This window comes from Chiloscyllium punctatum, chromosome 42 (assembly GCF_047496795.1).
Source record: "Chiloscyllium punctatum isolate Juve2018m chromosome 42, sChiPun1.3, whole genome shotgun sequence".
In the NCBI taxonomy this organism is placed as follows: Eukaryota; Metazoa; Chordata; class Chondrichthyes; order Orectolobiformes; family Hemiscylliidae; genus Chiloscyllium; species Chiloscyllium punctatum.
This window is the reverse complement of record NC_092780.1, coordinates 16,245,437-16,268,968: the sequence shown is the minus strand read 5'-3', so window position 1 is coordinate 16,268,968 and position 23,532 is coordinate 16,245,437. Positions and strand designations below refer to the sequence as shown.

At 43.1% G+C, this 23,532-nt stretch overlaps 1 protein-coding gene across 1 annotated transcript in view; it reads left to right on the top strand.

The window, feature by feature from the left end:
- LOC140465764 (inactive phospholipase C-like protein 2) overlaps nucleotides 1-23,532 on the top strand; it is a 218,008-nt gene that overhangs the window by 132,773 nt on the left and 61,703 nt on the right. Inside the window, exons 2-3 of the mRNA XM_072561496.1 lie at nucleotides 6,904-9,390; nucleotides 11,838-12,041. Of these exons, the coding sequence (XP_072417597.1) occupies nucleotides 6,904-9,390; nucleotides 11,838-12,041 (2,691 nt within the window). The remainder of the gene's footprint in view (nucleotides 1-6,903; nucleotides 9,391-11,837; nucleotides 12,042-23,532) is intronic.

Sequence of the window (23,532 nt, the reverse complement as noted above, 5' to 3'; positions counted from 1 at the left end):
CAGTATTGTGAATTTCTTGTATCGAATACAGTGTGTAGTAATTTTAACCTGGATTAAAATGAACTACTACATGGCACCATGCATTTCTGTTTTAGCATCTATCCAAAGATGTGATCTACACAGCAGGTAGTGAAGAAAGCTAATGGCATGCTGGCCTTCATAACAAGAGAAATTGAGTATAGGAGCAAAGAGGTCCTTCTGCAGCTGTACAAGGCCCTGGTGAGACCACACTTGGAGTAATGTGTACAGGTTTGGTCTCCAAATTTGACGAAGGACATTCTGGCTATTGAGGGAGTGCAGCATAGGTTCACGAGGTCAATTCCAGGAATGGTGGAACTATCATATGTTGAAAGATTGGAGCGACTGGGTTTGTATACACTTGAGTTTAGAAGGATGAGAGGGGATGCGCTTGAGACATATAAATTATTAATGGATTGGACACTGTGGAGGCAGGAAGCATGTTTCCACTGATGGGTGAGTCCAGAACCAGAGGGCAAAGTTTAAAAATAAGGGATAGGCCATTAAGAACAGAGTTGAGAACTTCTTCACCCAGAGAGTGGTAGACATATGGAATGCTCTGCCCCAGAAGGCAGTGGAGGCCAAGTCTCTGGATACTTTCAAGAAAGAGATGGATAGATCTCTTAGAGATAGTGGGATCAAGGGTTATAGGATAAAGCAGGAACAGGATACTGATTGTGGATAATCAGCCATGATCATAATGAATGGCGGTGCTGGCTTGAAGGGCCGAACGGCCTATTCCTGCACCTGTTGTCTATTGTGTCTCCACTACTAAATGGATAATTGCAAATCCTGAAAGAAGATAACTTTATAAATAAGGTTGCACATTTGTTCATAGAAAATATGGTTTTATCATAGAGGCATACAGCACGAAAACAGACCCATGTTAACCAGACATCCTAATCTGATCGAGTTCCATTTGTCAACAGTTGGCCAATATTTTCCTCTAATCCCTTCCTATTCAGATACCCATCCAGGTGCTTTTTAAATGTGTTAATTGTACCAACCTCCACCACTTCCCTTGGCAGCTCGTTCCATACACACACTACCCTCTGCGTGACGAAGTTAACCCTCAGGTCCCATTTAAATCTTCCCTCTCACCTTAAATCTGTGCCCTCGAGTCTTGGACTTCTCCATCGAGTGACAAAGACCTTGGCTATCACCCTATCCATGTCACTTACCATTTTGTAAACCTCTATAAAGTCGCTCTTCAGCCTCCAGCCCTCCAGAGGAAAAAGCCCCAGCCTGTTAAGCCTCATCCTGTTGCTCAAACCCTCCAGTCTTAGCAACATCCTTGTAAAACTTTTTTTACACCCTTTCATGTTTAACAACATCCTTCCTGTAGTAGGGTGACCGAAATTGTACACTGTAATCTAAAAGTGGCCTTACCAATGTCCTGTACAGCTACAACCTGACATCCCAAGTCCTATACTTAATGTCCTGACCAACAAAGACAAGCATCCCAAATGCCTTCTTCACCACCCTGTCTAATTGCAACTCCATTTCCAAGGAACTGTGCACATGCATCCCTGTGTCTCTGTTTGGCAACACTTCCCAGGCCACTACCATTAACTGTATACGTCCTGCCATGGTTTCCCTTACCAAAATGCAACATCTCACATTTATTTACAATAAATTCCATCCGTCACTCCTCAGCCCATTGGCCCATTTGATCAAGATCCCGTTGTCCTCTAAGATAACATTCTCTGCTGGCCACTACACGTCCAATTTTGGTATCACCTTCAAACTTGCAAACCATACCTCCTATATTCATATCCAAACCATTTATATAAATGACAAAAAAGTAGTGCACCCAGCATCAATCCTGGTGGCACACCACTTGTCATGGGCCTCAAGTCTGAAAGGCAACCCTCCACCTTCACCCTCTGTCTCCTATCTTCAAGCTAATTTTGAATCGAATTGGCTAGCTCTCCCTGGATCCCATATGATCTAACCTTACTAACCAGTCTACCATGCAGAACCTTGTCAAACGCTTCAAAGTCTGTGTAGACAACATGTACTGCTCTGCCTTCATCAATCTTCTTTAACATTTCTTCAAAAAACTCTATAAAGTAAGCGAGACATGTTTTTCCATGCACAAAGCCGCATTCACTATTCCATGTCTTTCCAAATCCATGTAAATCCTGTCCCTCAGAATGCCTGCCAGTAATGTAAAGCTGTATCGTTTCTTGGCTTTTCCTTACCACCTTTCTTGAATAATCGCACCACATTAGTGAACCTTAGTCTGCCAGCACCTCACTTGTGGCTGCCAATGATGCAAATATCTCAACAACGGCCCAACAATCACTTCCATAGCTTCTTGTTGGTGGACACAACTTTGCTATAAATCAAACGTGGCATTGGAAAAGCACATCTGAGGATGCTACCTGACCTCCTGTACTTTTCCAGCGCCACACTTTTAGACTCTCCAGCATCTGCGGTCCACACTTTCTCCCGTAAGTCAAATATGTTGGGCAAAGCTGTGAATTTTCCTGCTTCTGCCTTCAGCAAAGTGGAACAAGTCAAATATTTTTAATGATTTCCCACTGAGTGTCGTGAGGTGACTAATTTGATGGAATAATTAACACAATTCTTGATCTCTCGATTGTGCTACATTGATAAACTGGCAGTTCTGTACAATTCACCTCCATTACACTGTAATTACGATAAAGTTAACACCTGTTTGGTGCCATTGGCTAACCACTTTGAGCTGTAGATTTTAGCTATGTCAACTTCTGCAGCCTTGTTACTTTGTTACCTGCGAATGTGAAGTGGGTGATTTTTGGTCATGTTAAAATGGGTCTTCCAGTCAAGAAATGTTGCTTCTAAAAATAAATCTAATACCAGTATCTTTTGAGTGAACTGCCCTTTCAGTTCCAAAGAAACTAAAGTTCTCATTGATTCCTCCTGCAGACAAACTGAATTCCTGTGGGGGATCAACAGAGCACTTCAAATTTTTTGTAATCGTTAACCAGGAAGTCATCTCAAGTTGAGCAGTGTTTTGTTGTCAAATACAGCAGGTCCACAGGAAAACATCTGGCATCAGTTTGAGTAAATCTGTCTATAATTGTGAACTAGGATTGGCATTGACTGTTGAGACATTGGGCACGTGGGTGAGTTTTTAATTGAGAAATCACAGCTGGCCTCTTATCAGAGAGTGATAAAAAATTCAATACTATCTATTGATATATTCATCTTTACACAACTAAATTAACTTACATTATTCCCTGCAGCACTTTGTGAATTATTGATTTGCATTCTTTTTCCTACCTAACCAGGATTCAAGTCCAGGAGTAGGGATGCCTTTTTGCAATTACACAGGGCGTTGGTGAGACCACACATGGAATATTCTATGCAGTTTAGTTCTCCTTATCTGAGAAAGGATGTTCTTCAGACGGAGTGCTGTGAAGATTTACCACATGGATTCTTAGGATAGAGGGACTGATGTAGGGGGAGAGATAGTTGGTTCGGATCTTCTTTGCTGGAATTCAGAAGAAAAAGGATGATCTCATAGAAGTCTATAAAATTCTAACAGGAGTAGACAGGATAGATGCAGGAAGGATGTTCCTGACGGCAGCGACTCCAGAACCTGGGTCACAGTCTAAGGACATGAGCTAAACCATTTAGGACTGAGATGAGGAGAAATTTCTTCACCCAGAGAGTGGTGAGCATGTGGAACTCACTACCACAGGAAGCAGTCAAGGTCTAAGGAATGTGTGATTTCAAGAAGAAGATGGACATAACATTTGGGGCTAACGAGATCAAAGGATATGTTGTGAGTGGGTGGGGGAGGAGTCACAGAAGGGAGAACAGGCTGTTGAGTTGAACGATCAGCCATAATCAAACTGAATGGTGGAGCAGGTTCAATGGGCTGAATGGCCCACTCCTGCTCCTATTTTCGATGTTTGACACTTTGATGTGTGGATGACAGTGGCTGTCCACCCTCAGTGATCATGCTGGGATTCAGTATTTTAAAAGGCCAGTAGGTGGTGTCATGTCCACTGCTGCCATTTGGTTCACAATAAATAACAGAAGTCTCAGATCTATAGTTGCATAATCAACCGTTATTATCAACCAAGCAATTGAAAGTGAGAAACATTTCTCCCTGTCAGCTGTTACTTTGCTTAACAATCTGAACCTGTCATCAGCTACTTGGAGGTGCTCATTCGCCATGCTAAGTAGCCAGGATGAAACCAATTAGCTGGCTGCTTTTGTTTGTATAAATTGCTTGTTGCATTTCTTTATATCACATCAAAGATTTCACTGATCTTGAATCTTGGTCATTTCATATTGTGAAAGGTGCTAAAAATATTTGTTCTTTCTCTGTAAATGCAAATATTTCCTAATATTAAGTTGCATGTTTGTAGGTAAGAAATTCCTACAGAATTGTTACAGCTGTTATAATATTAGAGGGCCTGAAGAAGCAACATTAAAATTACTAATAAATTATTACAGTTTCAAAGAAAACACACATTACTGAAACTTTTAATCTTGCCTTCATCAGGACAGGTGCAAGACTGTTCCCTTTTAAAGGGAACAACAATTTGTACTCCATGAGAATTGGGAGCTGATTGGTTAGTGGGATGAGTCGAAAAGTGCGTGCTGGAAAAGCACAGCAAGTCAGGCAACATCCGAGGAGCAGGAGAGTTGATGTTTCACGCAGAAGCCCTTCATCCAGCCACACTTTTCGACTCTGACTCTCCAGCATCTGCAGTCCTCATTTTCTCTCTGGTTTGTGGGATGATGCTAGTCGAGGTGTTGCCATAAACAATGCACCAGGAACTAATGCCACCACCAATGTTTTTTGTTTTATTCAAAAAAAGGGCACAATGCCTGGAGATCTTCATTTTTCTGTAAGGGGTCAGGTCCCTGTGCGTGAATATTTGTAGTTTCTAGCAAACGTGTAAGATCCACATTGGAAGCCTGACTGATAAATCTGGACTACAAGCTGAAAGCTTTGACCACGCATCTCTCTTTTCAGGTTTTAAACCACAAGACATTGGAGCAGAAATTAGGCCATTCGGCCCATCAAGTCCTCTCCGCCATTCAGTCATGGCTGATAAGTTTCTCAACCCCATTCTCCCACTTTCTCCCCGTGACCTTTGATCACTTTGGGTTTTGTGCTATCAAATTATTGTTGCAGTACAGTTGACGCCACTTTCCAATTTTAGCTCATCTTATCACCGATAGTGAAGAGTTTATCAACAGACTGCTTGTTCATTCCTGTGAACTGCTGTAAACTAGATCAAGAGGTATTCGTATTTTGCAAAACCTTATCTTTTATCATCAGCTCAGTGAGTAACTGAAACTATTAGCTCACACAACTAGTCGGAGATCTGCAGAAGGATTAATTTGGGTGAAAATGTTCTGTGAAGATATTTTCATGGACGTAGAGCAGGATACAATCCAAGTTTCTCCTTATCCTCTTCTTTCCCAAGTGACATTGTGAGAAGGCCTGTTCTTGTGTTCTTTTGAAAGCCATTTTAAGAGCATTAAGTGATTGGGATCTTGCACTATGTCTTGAAAATTGCAAATTCTGTCTAAGGTCAGGGCATTTCACAGAAAGCCAAGAGTTTATGTTTTTCTGGCCAACTGCCCCACATGCAATTTTGCAGATGCCGCTTAAATAAGTAATGGATTAGGCAGACCACACTAGGGCTTCACTGACACATATTAGAAACTGTTTTTTTTACACAATAATTATTGCAAATTGCATTCAGTTTTCAGCAGGAAACCTGCTTTGGGTTAAATATGAATGTCAGGTTGATGACAAATAGTGTTCTAAAGAAAGGGAGCTGAATAGTCATTACTTTTCAGAATGAGCCTGTCAAAGACATTATTACAGTGGCAAAATATATCTTTGCATCTATCAACAGTATAAAATGGCATCTGCCCCTTCAGGTATTGTCTGCAAGAGGGAGGGAGAGGTGGGGGGAATTCAGTGGTGATGGTGAAAAGAAGTAGATGTTAACTTACTTTTGAAATCATTTGAATATGTGATGTAAATGGAATACAATGTAAGTAATTGAGAAGTGATTCACTTCATTAGAAAAGGAGGCAGGATAAAAGTAGAAAGGCAGAATATTTCTTAAATGGTGCGAGACTGAGAAGTGCAAGTGTCCAAAGGGATTTGAGTGCCCTTGTCCAATAGTCCCAAAAAGCTAACTTGCAGATACAGCAAGCAATTAGGAAGACAAACAGCATGTTGGCATTTATTCCAAAGGGATTTGAGCACAGAAGCAAAACTGTCCTACTGCAGCCTTGGTGAAATCTATTCCAAACTGTCATGTACCGTTTTGGTGTCCTTATCTAAGGAGGGATATACTTACCATTAGACGCAGTGAAACGGACATTTACCAGATTAATCACTGGGATGTCAGGACTGTTGTAAGAGGAGAAATATAGAAAGAATACCTGTGTTCTCTGGAGTTCCACAGACTGAGAGGTGTTCTCATTGAAACATTTACAGCTTTGACAGGGTGTGACAGGATGGATATAGAGAGGATGTTTTGCCTGGCTGCTGACTTTCTTGAACCAGGGGGCCTAAGCTCAGGATAAGGGGTGGGCCATGTAAGTCTCAGATGAAGAGAATTTTTCTCAAACAGAGGGCAGCGAATCTTTGGAATTCTCTATTCAGGAAGCTCAATCATTGAGCAGGTTCCGGGCGTGAATTGATAGGGCTTTGGGGGACTAATTGATGGATGCAGAAAGTGCAGGAAAGTGGCATTGAGGGGATAATCAGATATGATGGTGGGGCAGGTTCAATGGATTGAACGACATACTTCTGTTCCTATGTTTCTACGTTCTTACTGACCTCTTAATAGGGTTGCTATAAGCCAATGTGTTTTACTCGAACCAATTTGTTTCTCTTGGATTTTTTTTTAGGATGGGACCCGACAGAGGAGGGACAGGAAGAAAACAGTCTCGTTCAGCAGCATGCCTAACGATCGGAAAATCAACAGCACTGCAGCCTGCATTTCCTTCATGCTGGAGGGCTGCGAGATGAAAAAGGTTCGCTCCAACTCCAGAGTGTACAACCGTTACTTCATCCTGGATTCTGACATGAGATCCCTGAGATGGGAGCCATCCAAAAAGGACTCTGAAAAGGCGAAAATTGAAATAAAATCCATCAAAGAAGTGAGACTGGGGAAGAAGACCCCAGTGCTTCGTAGTAATGGGATCTCAGAACAATTTTCAGATGAATGTGCTTTTTCAATAATATATGGGGAAAATTATGAATCGTTGGACTTGGTGGCTGGTTCTGCTGATATTGTGAGCACTTGGGTTATGGGGTTGAGGTACTTAGTTTCATACGGGAAAGATACACTTCAAGCGATCGAGTCAGACCGAAACAGTTTACGGTCTTTATGGCTGGAGACTGTTTTTCAGGCTGCAGATGTAGAGAAACTGGGCCACATCCCACTAGCTATCGCCATCCAGCTAATCAAGGGACTGAGCCCAGGAATGAAGACCACAAAAGCGGAACTCAAAATTAAAGAATTACAGAAAGCAAAGGACAAAATGGGGACGGACGTCACGTTGGAGGTTTTCACTGAGGCTTACTGTGAGCTCTGCACACGTCCAGAAATATTTTTTCTGCTCGTACAGTTTTCCAGCAATAAAGAATACCTTGACTCGAAGGACCTGATGCTATTCCTGGATGCAGAGCAGGGAATGGAGGGTGTCACGGAAGATACGTGTTTGGAAATCATTCGCAAGTATGAACCATCGCAGGAAGGCCAGGAAAAGGGGTTCCTCTCCATAGATGGCTTCACCAATTACCTCTTATCACAGGAGTGTCATCTTTTTGACCTACAACATGAAAATGTGTGCCAGGATATGACTCAGCCTCTGTCCCATTACTACATTAATGCATCTCATAATGCATGTCTCCTGGAGGACCATTTCTGGGGTTCTTCAGATATTAATGGCTATATCCGAGCTCTGAAGATGGGTTGCCGTAGCATTGAGTTGGTGGTTTGGGATGGTCCCGACAACGAGCCTTCCATTTATGCTGGCCATCTGATGACAACACAGATAGCCTTTCGGAACGTTCTTGATGTGATCAACAAGTACGCTTTTGTGGCGTCTGAACATCTGCTAATTCTCTGCTTGATCACCCATTGTTCAGTTCAGCAGCAGAAAGTGATGGCTCAGCATCTAAAGAAGATTCTAGGAGATAGACTGCACACAGATCTTCCTGATCCAAAGGACAACTATCTCCCGTCACCAGAGCAACTCAAAGGGAAGATTCTCCTCAAAGGTAAAAAGTTACCTGGGAATTGTTATGACTCTGAGGGTGATGTTAGCGACGAAGATGAAGGAATTGAAATGTGTCAGAGGATGGGCGAAGACGAGGCGGAACACTTGAGCACAGTTACTGAGAAAAAGCTGAGGCTTTCGAAAGAGCTCTCAGATCTGGTGAGCTTCTGCAAATCGGTGCAGTTTAAGGACTTTGAAGCTTCCAAAAGGAAGCAGAAGTATTGGGAAATCTGCTCATTTAATGAGGTGGTGGCAAACAGATTTGCCAATGAGTATCCAGAGGACTTCGTAATTTATAATAAGAAGTTTCTATCCAGGGTGTACCCAAGCCCCATGAGGATCGATGCCAGTAATATGAACCCTCAGGACTTCTGGAAATGTGGTTGCCAAATAGTGGCCATGAACTATCAGACTCCAGGACTCATGATGGATCTCAATATCGGCTGGTTTCGACAGAACGGAAACTGTGGGTATGTTCTCCGACCTGCTATCATGAGGGAAGAGGTGTCGTACTTCAGTGCTAACACAAAGGACTCATTGCCTGGTGTTTCAGCCCAGCTGCTCCACATTAAAATCATTAGCGGCCAAAATCTGCCGAAACCCAAAGGTTCCGCAGCCAAGGGTGATGTTGTGGAACCGTATGTCTATGTGGAGATACATGGCATACCAGCTGACTGTGCAGAACAAAGGACTAAGACGGTGACTCAAAATGAGGACAACCCCATCTTTGATGAAAGCTTTGAGTTTCAAATTAATTTGCCTGAGCTTGCGTTGTTACGTTTTGTAGTTTTAGATGATGACTACATCGGAGATGAGTTCATTGCACAGTACACTATTCCCTTTGAATGCCTGCAGGCAGGGTACAGGCACGTGCCCCTTCAGTCTTTGACGGGAGAATTTCTGCCACATAGCACATTATTCATACATGTGGCCATCACCAATCGCCGGGGTGGCGGCAAGTCTCAGAAAAGGGGGCTTTCAGTTCGCAAAGGGAAAAAGGCTAGAGAGTATACATCAACCAGAACTATAGGGATCAAAGCTATAGATGAAGTGTTTAGGGCAGCCACCCAACCTTTACGTGAAGCAACGGATTTACGAGAAAATGTACAGGTACTGTTTATGCTATATTGTTGTGCCACCAGTTTTGCCTATTATCTGCTCTCCTATTTCCTTCTTCACCCTTCCTCTCACCACAATTCTTAGTAAGGTAGGTCATTCAGTCCATTTTAGTTCTTCCATCCTCAAAACTACTGATACTCTCTAGTGCAGCATTTAATTGATTCTCAAATTACAACATTTACAAGGCATTTGGATGGGTATATGAATAAGAAAGGCATAGAGGGATTTGGGACAAGTGCTGAAAAATGGGACTAGATTGATTTAGGATATCTGGTCAGCATGGACAAGTTGGACCGAAAGATCTGTTTCCGAGCCATCTCTATGACTCTAAATGATTCCAAACATTTCATATCTACTGCTTTTTCTGATTATCTGTCCTATCCATTAACTGTTAATTTTATGAAGAATTTCTGAGTAACAATCTTACTGTTATCATTTATTTGAACCCCTGAGCTCTACGACGCGTTTCGTGATTCATTTCAAAGCAAATTGACATCCTTGACTTTATTGAGAGTGGATGAGAGAGCATTGTCAATATATCATACCCATCCATGTAAGTCCAAGTTACTCATATATGCAACAAATAGCAGTGATCCCTGGCAAACCCCCCTGGAAACAGAAATCCCCAAAGCGTTTTTGAAAAAATGGATGCTGAGCAAGAAAATGACTACGGAAAGAATAGGGCCCATTAGAAACCAGATGTGTATGGATCTGGAAGTCACAGGCATCGTCCTCAATGAATACCTTATGTCAGTCTGCACGGTGGAAAAGGATGATACAAGTATAGACATCAGATTGAAAGACTGTGAAATATTAAAACAAATGAACATGGAGAGAGAGCTGATATTAGCAGGTTTATCAGTCTTCATAGTGGATAAGCCCACCAGCTTGATGAGATGTATCCCAGATGGTTGAGGGAGGCAAAAAAGGAGATATCAGGGGCTTTGGCAGTAATTTGTAGTTACTGTCTGGACACATACCAGAGAACTGGAGCACTGCTGATATTGTCCCATTATTTAACAAAAGGGATAGACCAGGCAGTAACAGGCCAGTTAGTCTAATCTCAGTGGTGGCAAAGTTAGTGGAAAGAATTCTAAGGGACATAATATATCTATACTTGGAGAGGCACAGATTGATCAGGAATAGTCAGGATTGATTTGTTACAAGAAGGTTGGATTTGAGAAATGTGATTTGATTCTTTGAAGCAGTTACCAGGAGGCTAATGCATTTAAAGCATTGCAATAAGGAATCTTTTTGGTGCAATCAGAAGCTTATCTTAGGGTCCAATGTGGCATCGAGATTGCAAATAGTCTAGGAGCAAATTGCTGCAGATGCTGGAATCTGTAATGAAAATTAAAAACTGCTGCAGTGGGTCAGGCAGCATACACGGAGAGAGAGCAAGTGTGGACATTTCAAGTCCAAATGACTTTTTATCAGAGCCAGTGTGAAGTTTGGAGGTGCCATTGTATAAATGCAGCCCCCTCCTCGCTTCACATCAGCCCTGATGAAGAGTAATCTGGACTTGAAACATTAGCTTGCTTTCTCTACATGGATGCTGCCTGACCCACTGTTATCGCCAGTATTTTTTTGGTCTCATTACAAATAGTCGAGTTCAGTCTTCGGCAGTTGTTAGAGAGAGCAGTGGAGTTGGTGATTAGGGAATGGAGCTTGAGGCAGGGACCAAAGCTAATTGCACAAATTCTAACTCACACGAAACCTCAGCCTTTAGCAGGAATTAATGACTTCATGCCTCTCAATAGTTAGTTGGAGGAAATTGACGTTAGACAATGCTCTGACAAACTGAAGATATTTGAGAGAGTTATTGATGAGGTGGAACTGAGGACAGATGTGAAACCTGGTGAGTTTTTGCATGATGTAGGAAGGAGGTGAAGTGTAGTTCCTTCAGGGAACATCAGAAGGCTAATCCTTTCAGTAATGTGAAATTGCCAGATTTCTGTTTCTCGGCTTCTTGATCTTGAGCAGAAATAAAATCAGATGAAAGAATGAAAGATTTCTATTGAATAATCTCACCCATCCCCTTTAGTGTTTGATGGAAGACAAGATGTGATCAGTAGTCACAGTATTATCATTTGTCAAAACCTCCAATCTTTCACCTTCAACCTTGTACCATTTCTCTGCATCGAAAATGGGTGTCAGAATAATAATGTCAACTGATGTAAGTTAAAAGCTTTGCATTTGATACGCAAGTGGAATTTGCTGAAGAATTAGTCTTTGGCTATTGGTTGGGATTTACTCCGGAATCAGATTTCATGCCATTTTCAAAATGAGTTTTTTGAGCTTCCATAATGCAGTTTTATATTATTAATGTATTATAAAGATTCTGGATTGAATAATGCAAGCAATCTTGTTGTAAACGTTCAAAATGCACGAATCTGCTGCTGCACCACATTTCATGGATGGATTTATATTTTACGCAGAATGCCATGGTCTCATTTAAAGAGTTGTGTGGCCTGACCCCCGCCGCGAATATGAAGCAATGCATTCTGACGTTGTCGTCATGGTTACTGAACAGTGACAACACAGTGCTGGTGACACTGAACCTCAGTGAACAGTATCCTTCCATGGAGGCACAGGGTCCAGTTCCAGATCTCCTCAGGAAGGTTCTGGCAGCCTACGATACAGTGAGTCCATTCATTCAGTTTTGCCTGAACCTGCAATGAGTTTGAGTGACGTTCGTCCAGTTTCTAAAGCACACAGTTCCATAAGCGTATGCATACACTGGCACAGAATTAGCAAGTTGTTCAGGGAAACAAAAATATTCACACAGGTATTGTGGGACTTAGTTCTGAAGTCACATTGGCTGAGATTTTGACTAATTCTAAAATCCCTATTTGCATATTAAATTTCACTCATTGTTGAGGCTAAGTAAGAGGAACTATACCTTGTATTTTACTAACCTAAACCTGATTTGAGTTTGCACTGTATATAAAAGATGAAATTGAAACCTCTTGTATTCCCTAGCACTGACTAGTCTTATTAAAGAAAGAACTGTGGACAGCATCTACAGATGCTGCCAGACCTGCTGAGTTTCTCCAGCAATTTCTGCTTTTGCTACTGACTACTCTTATACTGGTCAGCATTAAAATAGAAAGCAGAAATTATGATCCTAAAGCTCTAGGATAAGTTGGACTCTGGGTGCATTTCATATTAAAATAAATAAACTATTTGGCCATTTTTGAAGTTGATTCACTAACTGGTACTTGCCAAGACATCATAATTTATTTTCATGTTTGAAGATATAACTAATAGGTATTTAAGGTTACATAAAAAGCCAGAATGACTAGTGAGGTCAGCCCCAGATCAATCTCTGGGGTTCTCTACACAGAATGAGAGTGCCGTGGGAAATGACAGAAAAATATAGTGATTGGTGCACAGACACCTCTTCAGAACAGCAGACAGCTGATTTCTTGGGTGGAAAGACTCAGCTTTGTTTTTTTAGCAGTGATTAAAATGAACTTGGGTTTCAGCATTAGGGAGTGGCACTTTATTAGACAACAAATGGCATTTAAAAGTTCCCTTACTGAGGAAGATTCATTTGGTTTTATGTTCAATATGATACAAGCACTAGTAACTGCACCAAAAGATGGACAAGAAGCGAACAATATGGATAGATTTATATTTTACGTAGAATATAAAACTATTCATAGACTTTGACTTATCTTGACTTGCATTAAGTATTTAATCAACAGATTCACTGGTGCTCTGTTAGGGGAAGGACTGTACATTTCCTACTCCTGTTCCTTTTCAGAGGCAACATGCTGCTTTAATTAAAAGGAAATGCAAAGAGACCTCAACATTTCTAATTGTTCCTCTGTTGTTTTGGCCTCCTGGGGTGTTCCAGGAAGTTAGTTAAGGCTCAGCAGAAGGTTGATGCAGAAGAATACAACAAAGAAGCCAACCTCATATGTCCACTTTTAAATGTCGGGAGGACTCTTTCTGTTCTCCTTGGGCCAAATAACTCCCTGTGGCTATGACCAAAGATGTTGACTTGATCCTTAGGCATGCAATGTGTATAATCACCATGCAAATTAACTTCATGTACCAAAGTAAACACTAAAGTTAGAATGCATGACAACTTCGCCAAATCGGAAAAGGAAATTGCATTTCTTTCTAAATAAAGTACAAGTTTGGATTTAAGAAAAACTTAAAGTGTCCTTGTGTAAAATATTGATGAGCAACATTAATAGCCCTTCACCATATCGATTTATTTTACTTCGAAGGTCTTTAATGACAGTCTATTTCTGTTAATGAAGCATTTGATGTTTAGGAAGTGAGAAAGTTCAGATAAAGGAGACATTTTCAGGATGGCAAACTGTAATTATTGGCGTGTTGCACAGCTCAGTGCTGGGGTCACAATTAGTTTACAAAATGTATGAATGACTTGGATGATGAAAGTGCTATCAAGCAAGCGGATAGTGCAAAAATAGGAGGGAAAGCAAGTGGCGAAGGTGACTCAAAGAATCTGCAAGTGGATATAGTAAAGAACCAGGCAGCATACCTTGCACTGAGTCACTTCCCAGAAACTCAGGGAGTAGACCTCAGCGAAGTCTATAGAGGCACCCATCAGTCAGGGGTGCTGACACACCAACTCAAGAGTAGCTTCTTTTACCAGTCCAAGGAATTTGCCAAAGTCAGGTGCCCAGGAGGGTAATCTCGGTCAGAGAGTCCGTGCCTTGAGACTGGGGCTACAGGCTGGTGGTAAGGATGGATGATAACTGTAAAGGAGGTCAACAGTCTCAGCACACGGAGGATCAGATACAACATGGATTAGAAAGGGGCTATTCTGGAGAGGGTTCATCCACACTCAGAAGCACCCTGGCTTCAAGGGGATGATTCAGTGTATGACTACACTTGGCATGGTCCCCTCATAACAATAAAGGCTTGAGGGGGTCCAGGCACATTTTGATGGATTGTATGGGGTCCTGAGGAGGTGAGTAGCTGTAGCAAGGGCTACCAGGAAGGGGATTTCGATATCTTGGGGTTCGTTGACAAGTGAAGGCCTTGGTTGTGAGCTATTGGCCAAGGAAAATTCACTGTTGCCTTCCATTGTGCTGGAGATCAGAAATGCCCATGGAGAAGAAAATGGCTGAAACCACAGTCTGAGTGGGTGGGTAATGTGCCTCCATTTGTGACGGATGGACTGCAGAACCCATCACTGTTAAGGCTTTTAAAGGGAATAAACATTACACAGACCCATGCACTGTACAGAACATAGACCTACAGTGTCCATAATCCCGGGCCATCCCAATGCATTTGGCTGTGTGTTTGCTGTCCATTTCCCTGCCCCGGACATCACTGACAAACTCGTTCACTTTTGGAGACAGAGGAAGGAACAGAACAACAATGTTATGGGACAAGGTCCAAAGGGCAGGGCCCATTGCCCTGTATATGCCTTGATCCAATTGCTCAAAGATGCTGCAACACGCTCTCACCACAGGCATTGATCCATAGTCCATCCTGTCAGGCCCTGAAATGATGCCTCATGCTGGAACAATTACATTTGGAACTACACGGAGAGACAAATAAACAAATCCTGCTATGGCATATGGTAGAATTTAAATTCAGTAAGAATCTGTAATTAAGAGTCCAGTGATGTTCGTGGGGCCATTGCTGATTATTGGAAAGAGTCATCTGGTTCACTAATGCCCTTTAGGGCAAAATCTGCCATCTTTACCTGGCCTGGCCTATATTTGACTCCACACCCACAATGATGTGGTTGACTCTTGCCCAGCCCTAAGTACCCAGTTAATAAATGGTGGCCCAGCTAATGACTACCTCATCCCATGAATGAATAAAAAAAATCAAAGCACATGAAAAAATGCCAAATAATGTACAGTGCATTGTCATCCATGCCATCAACGTGCCCTCAGTATGTTTCCTTCTCCTGTCCCTCCCACTATGCATTGGTGTACCCCCTGGTCCCACAGCTGGTGTGGGAGTCTAGGGTTAGCTTTGGTGCCTGTTGCTCCTGGCGGTTTAGCTGGCTGACTCCGGGTGAGGACGCTAGTCTAGATGGGCCAGACCTGCCGAAGGTTATCTTGCAGGATGCAAGTGGACCCTTCTTGGCCACAACTTCCAAGGGTCGGGGTATGAGGGTTGGGGCGGGGGGGGGGGGGGGGGGGAGGTGTCGGGGGTGGGGGTGTGTTGAGGGTGGGCCGGATGGAGATCGAGGGTTTGGCCACCTCTGGACTGTCATCGATGGAGGTTTTGAGGGGCTTGGGTGTGGCTTCTCTCTGACTGGGTCTCTCCTGACTCTGCCTTGTCTCCTTGCGAGGAATAGCTCACTAGCTTCTCCAACCGTCCAAGGAGATCAATGGCTGTGGCAGTGATGTGCAGCAGTGTGGACTCCTCTAGCAGAATGGAGGAAGCCCCTGATTGCCAACATCACAGGGTCCTCTCCTGCCTAGGGCTGAGCGGTGAGAGCCTGGTCTCTGGCAGCTCTCTGAAACTAAGTGGTTGGTGGAGTGCTTGCTCAGTCAGGTGTGGAGCTGTTGCAGTGAGGTTGTGGCCCACCACTTTGTAAGCCTAATGTTTACACCGGGGTGTATCCAAGCTGGAGGAGCGTGCAGGAGGCAGTCCTGCTGATGTCTGCTCTGAGATGTCAGTACCCTCATTCTCAGAGGACAAAGAATTGGCTTCTGAAGGCAAAGCTGTTTCATTTGGGAGGTGATGGACTTGTTGGGGTTGCAAGATACAAGAGAGAGAAGGTGACGCAGATAGTGGTTAAAGTGGTGTGTAATGGATGCAACTGACAGCGTGGTCAATGTGAGAGTTGCAGTGGCATGTGGAACTATGCTTTATTCAGATGTAAATGGCATTTGGTTTCCTGGTGCATTTCTTCAATAAAAGAATGTAATTGGTACTCCACCAATTAGTAAGAGAGAGGTTGGCCATGGACCATTCTGTGCAGTGACAGGGCTCACACTAGGCCACACTGTACAGTTACTGGTCTTTCACTGGTCCACTCTGTACAGTTGATCTCACCCTAGACCACTCTATACTGTAAGGTAAAAACAATGACTGCAGATGCTGAAAACCAAATACCGAATTAGTGGTGCTGGAAGAGCACAGCAGTTCAGGCAGCATCCAACGAGCAGCGAAATCGACATTTCGGGCAAAAGCCCTTCATCAGGAATAAAGGCAGTGAGCCTGAAGCATGGAGAGATAAGCTAGAGGAGGGTGGGGGTGGGGAGAGAGTAGCATAGAGTACAATGGGTGAGTGGGGGAGGAGATGAAGGTGATAGGTCAAGGAGGAGAGGGTGGAGTGGATAGGTGGAAAAGAAGATAGGCAGGTCGGACAAGTCCGGACAAGTCAAGGAGACAGTTACTGAGCTGGAAGTCACACAGGGCTCACACTGGACTACTCTGTACAATTACTGGCCTCCCCCTGGACTACTCTGTACAGTTATTGGTCTCACACTGGACCTCGGTGTACAGTTACAGGACTCACATTGGATCACACTGTGCAGTTACTGGGCTCACACTAAACGATTCTGTACAGTTACTGGTCTCACACTGGACCATTCTGTGCAGTTACTGGGCTCACACTGGACCACTCTGTGCAGTTACTGGGCTCACACTGGACCACTCTGTACAGTTGCTGGTCTCACACTGGAGCACACTGCAGTTACTGGTCTCACACTGGACCACACTGTACAGTTACAGGACTGACACTGGACCACTCTGTGCAGTTACTGGGCTCACACTGGACCATTCTGTACAGTTGCTGGTCTCACACTGGACCATTCTGTACAGTTGCTGGTCTCACACTGGACCACACTGCAGTTACTGGGCTCACACTGGACCACAGTGCAGTTACTGGGCCACACTGTACAGTTACAGGACTGACACTGGACCACTCTGTACAATTACTGGTCTCACACAGGATCACTGTGTACAGTTACAGAGCTCACACTGGGCCACACTGTACAGTTACTGGTCTCACACTGGACCACACTGCAGTTAGTGTTCTTATACTGGACCACTCTATACAGTTACTGGTTCCACACTGGACCTGTTCCAAAGCTGCTGCATATAATGCTAGAACTTTCAAAGCAGCCACTTCACAGTCAGCCTGGTATGAAGGTATTTGTCTCTGTTGTAGTTATAGCTGATTGAAGCACTTTCTATTTTTATCAAAAATTGTGGCTGTCAAAGTGTTTATGTGACATGTTAGTTAAATCATGCATGCTTACCCATTCTTTCAGGCGTTCTGTTCACTCTTGTGCTTTTCACTGTGTTCCTTAATCACTGAACAATATTTTGACATTCTTTATTGTGGTTTCATCTCTTTGGTGTCTTTGGAAAAAAATCACAGTTGAATGAATTTTTTTTAAAAAAGAAATACAGTGATAAACAAGTGATTAAAATCTGACTTCTCTCCTAAAACTGTGGATAGTAACTAACAATCAGTCTAGCATCTTTATGCATAACACCCCCCACATCTATTCTGTCAGAAAGTTATGGTTCCCAAGCATTTGGCAGGACTGGATTGGCAGGTATTCTCTTCTGCTTATGAACCTGTCAGGTTTTCAACCAGAAAAAGCAAAGCTTTCACAAGGTTTCTTGTATGTTTTATAATGCCAACTCCTACCACCTTGTGGTTAGGATAGTTTACAGGAGCTATCTCTACTCCTTGGAGTAGAGTTGGAGAAGAAGGCTACTAGCGAGTTGCAATGAGAAGAGGCTCCTGTTTTAAGTATTGTATTGCATTACAGCAAGTAGATACACATTACATTAATAAGATAGATATTGCTACTAAGACTATGATGAAATCTTAGGTAGAGGTCTTCACTCTACAAGATCCTAAGCTGGTCTGCCTTTCTGTACCCATGTTCTTGTGAGATTTTCAGAATGGGTGGAGCTTAATGCAGCTTCCATCATTAACACTTGCAGAACTGTGACTTTATGCTAGGTTGTGGGGGCGGGGTTGAAGGCTCATGCACTTTGTGTGGGGGGGGGAGGCGGTGTTGGACGGGGTTGAGAGGTGAGCGGGGACCGTGTTGGATGGGGGCAGTGGGCGGTGTTGGGGGCAGGGTCTCACGCACTTTGTGCTGGGGTGGGGGGGGCGATGTTGGACGGGTTTTGAGAGGCGGGCGGGGAACGGTGTTGGATGGGGGCTGTGGGCGGTGTTGGGGCGGGGTCTCGCACGCTTTGTGCTGGGGGCAGGTACTGGCATTGGACGGGGTTTGGGAGGCAGTGTTGGGGGGGGGAGTCTCGCGGGCTTTGTGCTGCTGCGGTCTCCTGAACAGGTAGCAGACTTTAAAACTCCGTGCCCCAGAGGAAAGGCATTTAATCAATTAACTGAATAATCGATTATCCGAACGAAGTAGTGCCCACCCAACTCGTTCGGATAATCGAGGTTCCCCTGTAAACAACATTTGTAATGACAAGAAAGCTCCAGAGTGTTGTGCTAACAATGCTCTTCTAAAGAGCTATAGGGGTAAAAGACATAATACCAACATAGATTTAACTTAGGCCATGTCTTGTTCAATTATTAGAATTATTTGGAAAGGTAGCGTAAGTGCTGGGTGAGAACTCAACATTAGAATAATTTGCATGGATTTACAGAGGATATTCAGTCAGTGCCCACATATAGAACTTTGTTTGGGGCATGTGGAACGAGAGATGTGATAGTCAGTTAGAATGATATATGCAAGGCAACTGGAAGCCAAAGGGACCAACACGTGGAAATAATTGGCATAGCTGACCAGGGGAGTTGTTTGCTATCACAGTCCTTCCATGGAGTTGTCATTCTTCATAAAAGGCAATGTAAATAGACTGAACGTCTGACTGGAAGATGTATGCACATATTGTAAAGAGGGTGAAAATAGGTACAACGTGAAAATAGCAACAAAGAAGTGTATCATGGAAGGCGATCCCAGAAATATCACTCAAATTGCCCTCTTCTAAGTCATTTGCAAATTTTGCATATGAACGCATCCCAGAAAATAAACCTGGTCCCTGTGTCGAAAATCTTTACACATGTCTCAGAGGACAGCATTTTTTGAATTTGCCAATGTTTGTCTGCAGTGAGCAGTAAATATTAAAGAGGTAATAACATTACAAAAGATCCAAACTCTTCAAAAACATGAGCCAAAGAGTCGGTCTTCCTTTACGTACCATGCCATAGCCTATTGATACTCAGGGAAACCTTTGCAGAGTGGCAATACTCATTTCATACTCTGCCAATTATTCTTACATTACTAGAGAGTTAAATCAGGCAGGATATAAAAATAGCATTGCATCTAATTCCATCAGGTTCCTGGCTGGTGAAATAAGTTAAAATTGTCCCTTTCAGGCAGTATCTAAAGATAGCTTTCCACCTTGTCCTGTGTGTTTTACCAACATCTCACTGTCTGGTTTCTCATATGAAGTGTGCAGTGTAGGATGAGGTATTAGAGAGCTATTGGAATTGAGATCAATCCCACTATATGCACTATTACTTTTATCAGAAGGAAGAAAATTGAGATGAAGGATGCAAAGGGACTTAGGAGCAAGAGGGCATTTGTGAAAGAGACATGCTCAGATGGTCTGGAGAATTTTGGTATTTGCAGTTTTCAGCTACAGATAGAGTTGAATTCTGGCCTGAAACCAAAAGAACTGCTAGATCTACAGTTGACGTCTTGAGGTCACATCTAATATGACCTGCCATGAATCACTTCCTCCAAGTTATTTTCATCCTCTTCATAACATAAGCAATTGGCTGCCATTTATATGCTTGGTATATTTAGTTTGTTAAGGATGCAACTCCTGAGAGGGTCTGTGACGTATGCAGCTGGATAGATCTAAGTCAATTAAATAGACAAGTTTTGCAAATTATTTGCGGATATTCCACACGTCTGCATTTCCTTCTCCCAGTCTGGCATATCAATATCTTGGTAATATTACCTAATTGGCAGCATTAATTCATATAGTTTCTCTTGTGGAGCAACACTGTCTGAATGATATTGTCTGTGGGTTAGACAATGTAATGTATACCACAGCGTTCTTTTTGAGACAGATGTATTGAACTTTATCAGCACTGTTAACTATTTACACTGTTAGAAGATCTCAGACACATAGTAACAAAGAAGACACATAGTAACAAAGAAGTGAATCATGGACGGCTATTTCAGTGAATGAGGCATATTTGGTCATGTACAACAAGAACTCTGGGCCTCGTGGTGAGAATCCTTCTCCAAAAAACTCAGCTCAACTCAAAGTTAGCCATAAATACATAAGATTCAGTCTAATGTATAGCCACAGCTAAATGCATGTGTAATGCTTGTAGTCCATTGTCAACATAAAAGCTGCTCAGCCTCAGACAGGACAGAACTCTGTGGTTCCTTGCAAACAAGGACATTGTCCACGTGCACAGGGGAGGAACAGTAGCATCAGACAGCTGATTTGGCCACAATGACCCTCATTGCTCTGAAATTTCAGCAGTGCAGCGAATCAGGTAATTGTCAGGCTGTCTCTATGCACAGGTTAATGTCTGCTATGGATAGCCAGGTACAGTGCCCTCTGGCACTGCTGGAGAGGCAAACATACCTGCACTCCATCAACCCAGCCATTGCTCCTGAGGACTAAAGATTGGCAACAGAGGGACGGGCAGCCTGGTGAGCACCAAATGCTCCTTCCTCACAAGGGAACAGGGAGGTACCAGCTGGAGCAAGCTCCAAACACTGACCTCTCAGAAGTCTCCTCTCAGGATTCTGCAGAAGTAGCCAGGCGCTCCACCTCCACCCTGCCTGCCCCCAACTGACCCTTGGATGTTTTGGCCAAGGGCTCATTGCCTCTTGCAAGAAGATACTGGGTATGACTGGCCCAGCCTGACACAGACAGCCCAGTGTTTCCTGACCAAACTTTCAGGGCCAAAGGCCTACACTGCCATGCAGGCTTCCTCCACTCCAGCCACAGAGCCATGGAATACACTGAGATGTAGTGGGCAGGAGAGAAGGAAGAAAATGTATTGAGGGCACTTTGGTTCAAAAGCTAGCAGACCTACAACATTGCTGCACCACTTATAAAATCTTAGTCAGAGTCTTACCACACAGAAGATGCCTTGCAGTCCAATGAAACTTTGCTGATTTATTTACACTAGTCCCCCACTCGGCCTGTAGCCTTGAATGTTCTGCTATTTCAAGTACTTTTTAAAGGTTGTGAGGTCTCCCACCACTACTGCCCTCCCAGGCAGTGCACTCCAGATTCGCACCACCCTCTGGATGAGAAGAAATTTCCTTAAATCCCCTTTAAGCATCCTGTCTTGCAACTTAAAACTATGCTCCTTTGTTCTTGACTCTTCATCTAAGGGAAACAGTTGCTTCCTGTCCATTCTGTCCTTGCATCATAACTTTAAAGACCTCCCTGCCTTCCCTGCTGGAAAGAACTCGAGCCAATCAGCCTTTTCTCATGGCTGATGTGCTCCGACCCAGGCAACATCCTGGTGAATCTCCTCTGCACTCCCTCCAGGGCAATTACATCCTTCCTATAGTGCCCACAGAGGTAGCTGAAGGTGCACCTCCCTCTCATGCATCACCTCCAGCGTCAGACAAAAACCCATTGGGTGGGGAGCAACAGCTAAGCCTCAGAACTCAGTAGAATGCAATATTCTTTGAATGGTAATAAAGAATATACAATTTCAATCAACATCTGCAAACTCAGTTCCCTTTTACTGTCCTCAATATTGAACAGAATTCATCCTAATGATTGATGTGGTTTGTAGTTTTCTATATGTTATCTCACAGAACATATGCATAGAGTCATGTTAATGTTGAATCAGATATTTAAAAGTTTATTAACAACTATGTGCATTAATTTGAGATCTCAACCTCACTTAAACTATGTGTTGTATACTTAGATCACTGTGACATTATGTACATAGTTGACTGACTATCAGTTTGACGACCAACTGAATGTACGGAGAATAATACTAGAGATCGAATATTATTATGTCATCTCGCAGTCCTGAAAGCTCCCTTTCTGGGAGCTGTGCAATGAAACAGCACAGTTCACACGGGGAGCTGTGTTCCCATCAACCCTGCCCGTAGTTATCCTTGCAAACAGCTCCGTTATCTTTAAACACGTTTCTTACAGTATAATGAAATCCCCCCATGACAATGATCAATGCAACACCCTTCTGCCTTTTTTGATTGTAGCATCTTGTTTTCCTCCTCTCTCTACAAGAATCTCAGGGAGTCCCTCTCCCACTGCAACTCCCAGGTCATTTCCTCTGCCCTGAAGCTCACCTTCATCCATTCTCCCACTCACCTATTGTACTCTATGCTACTTTCTCCACCCCCCCCCCCCCCCCAAACCCCTCTCACTTATCTCTCCACCCTTCAGGCTCTCTGCCTGTATTCCTGATGAAGGGCTTTTGCCCGAAACGTCGATTTACTGCTCCTCGGATGCTGCCTGAACTGCTGTGCTCTTCCAGCACCACGAATCCAGCATCTTGTTTCAGTCCTGCTTTCTGCTTTTGTGAGTATATCATTAATGTAGAAAAGTGTTTTGATGGGGAATATTCTGAGTTTCTTCACATCATTAGATCGGTGAATAAGCTTTACTTTCGGTGGTAGTTTTGGTATCGGTTTCCACTTCATATGGGTGCCAGACACAGGGGTAAGAGAGTCACATCCATCAGTTTTAAATACTGATCACAGCTTGACCACAGGAGTTTGATGGTCAAGATCATCACATAAATCTGGACAAACAAATACCATTGTGTGGTCTCATTGCATCATCTGTGTTTTCATTGATGTATTAATGAAATCACTTCAATGTGTCCGTGTCTGTTTGAACATTTCATCTCCAGCTTCTCTTTATTTTATAAATTATAAAGTTTAAAAGTTCAAATAAAGATTACATTAGTCCATGGGATATGAAACTTGGCTTCTTTTTGATGCTTGTTTATTTGCAGTGCAGACACTTGACCCTGAATCCCTGTATGTTCAATGTGTTATTGCTGAAGAACTGGCTACAACAGTATTCACATGTTTATGAGGGAGCAACCTCCAGGTTTTCATTACTCTCGGTGGGAGGAAAGGTGCTTCCTGATTTTGTTGCTAAGGGCCTCTCTCTAATCCTAAGGTTATGCCTGGATTTCCACGTTGGAGAAATTGGTTTTCTTAT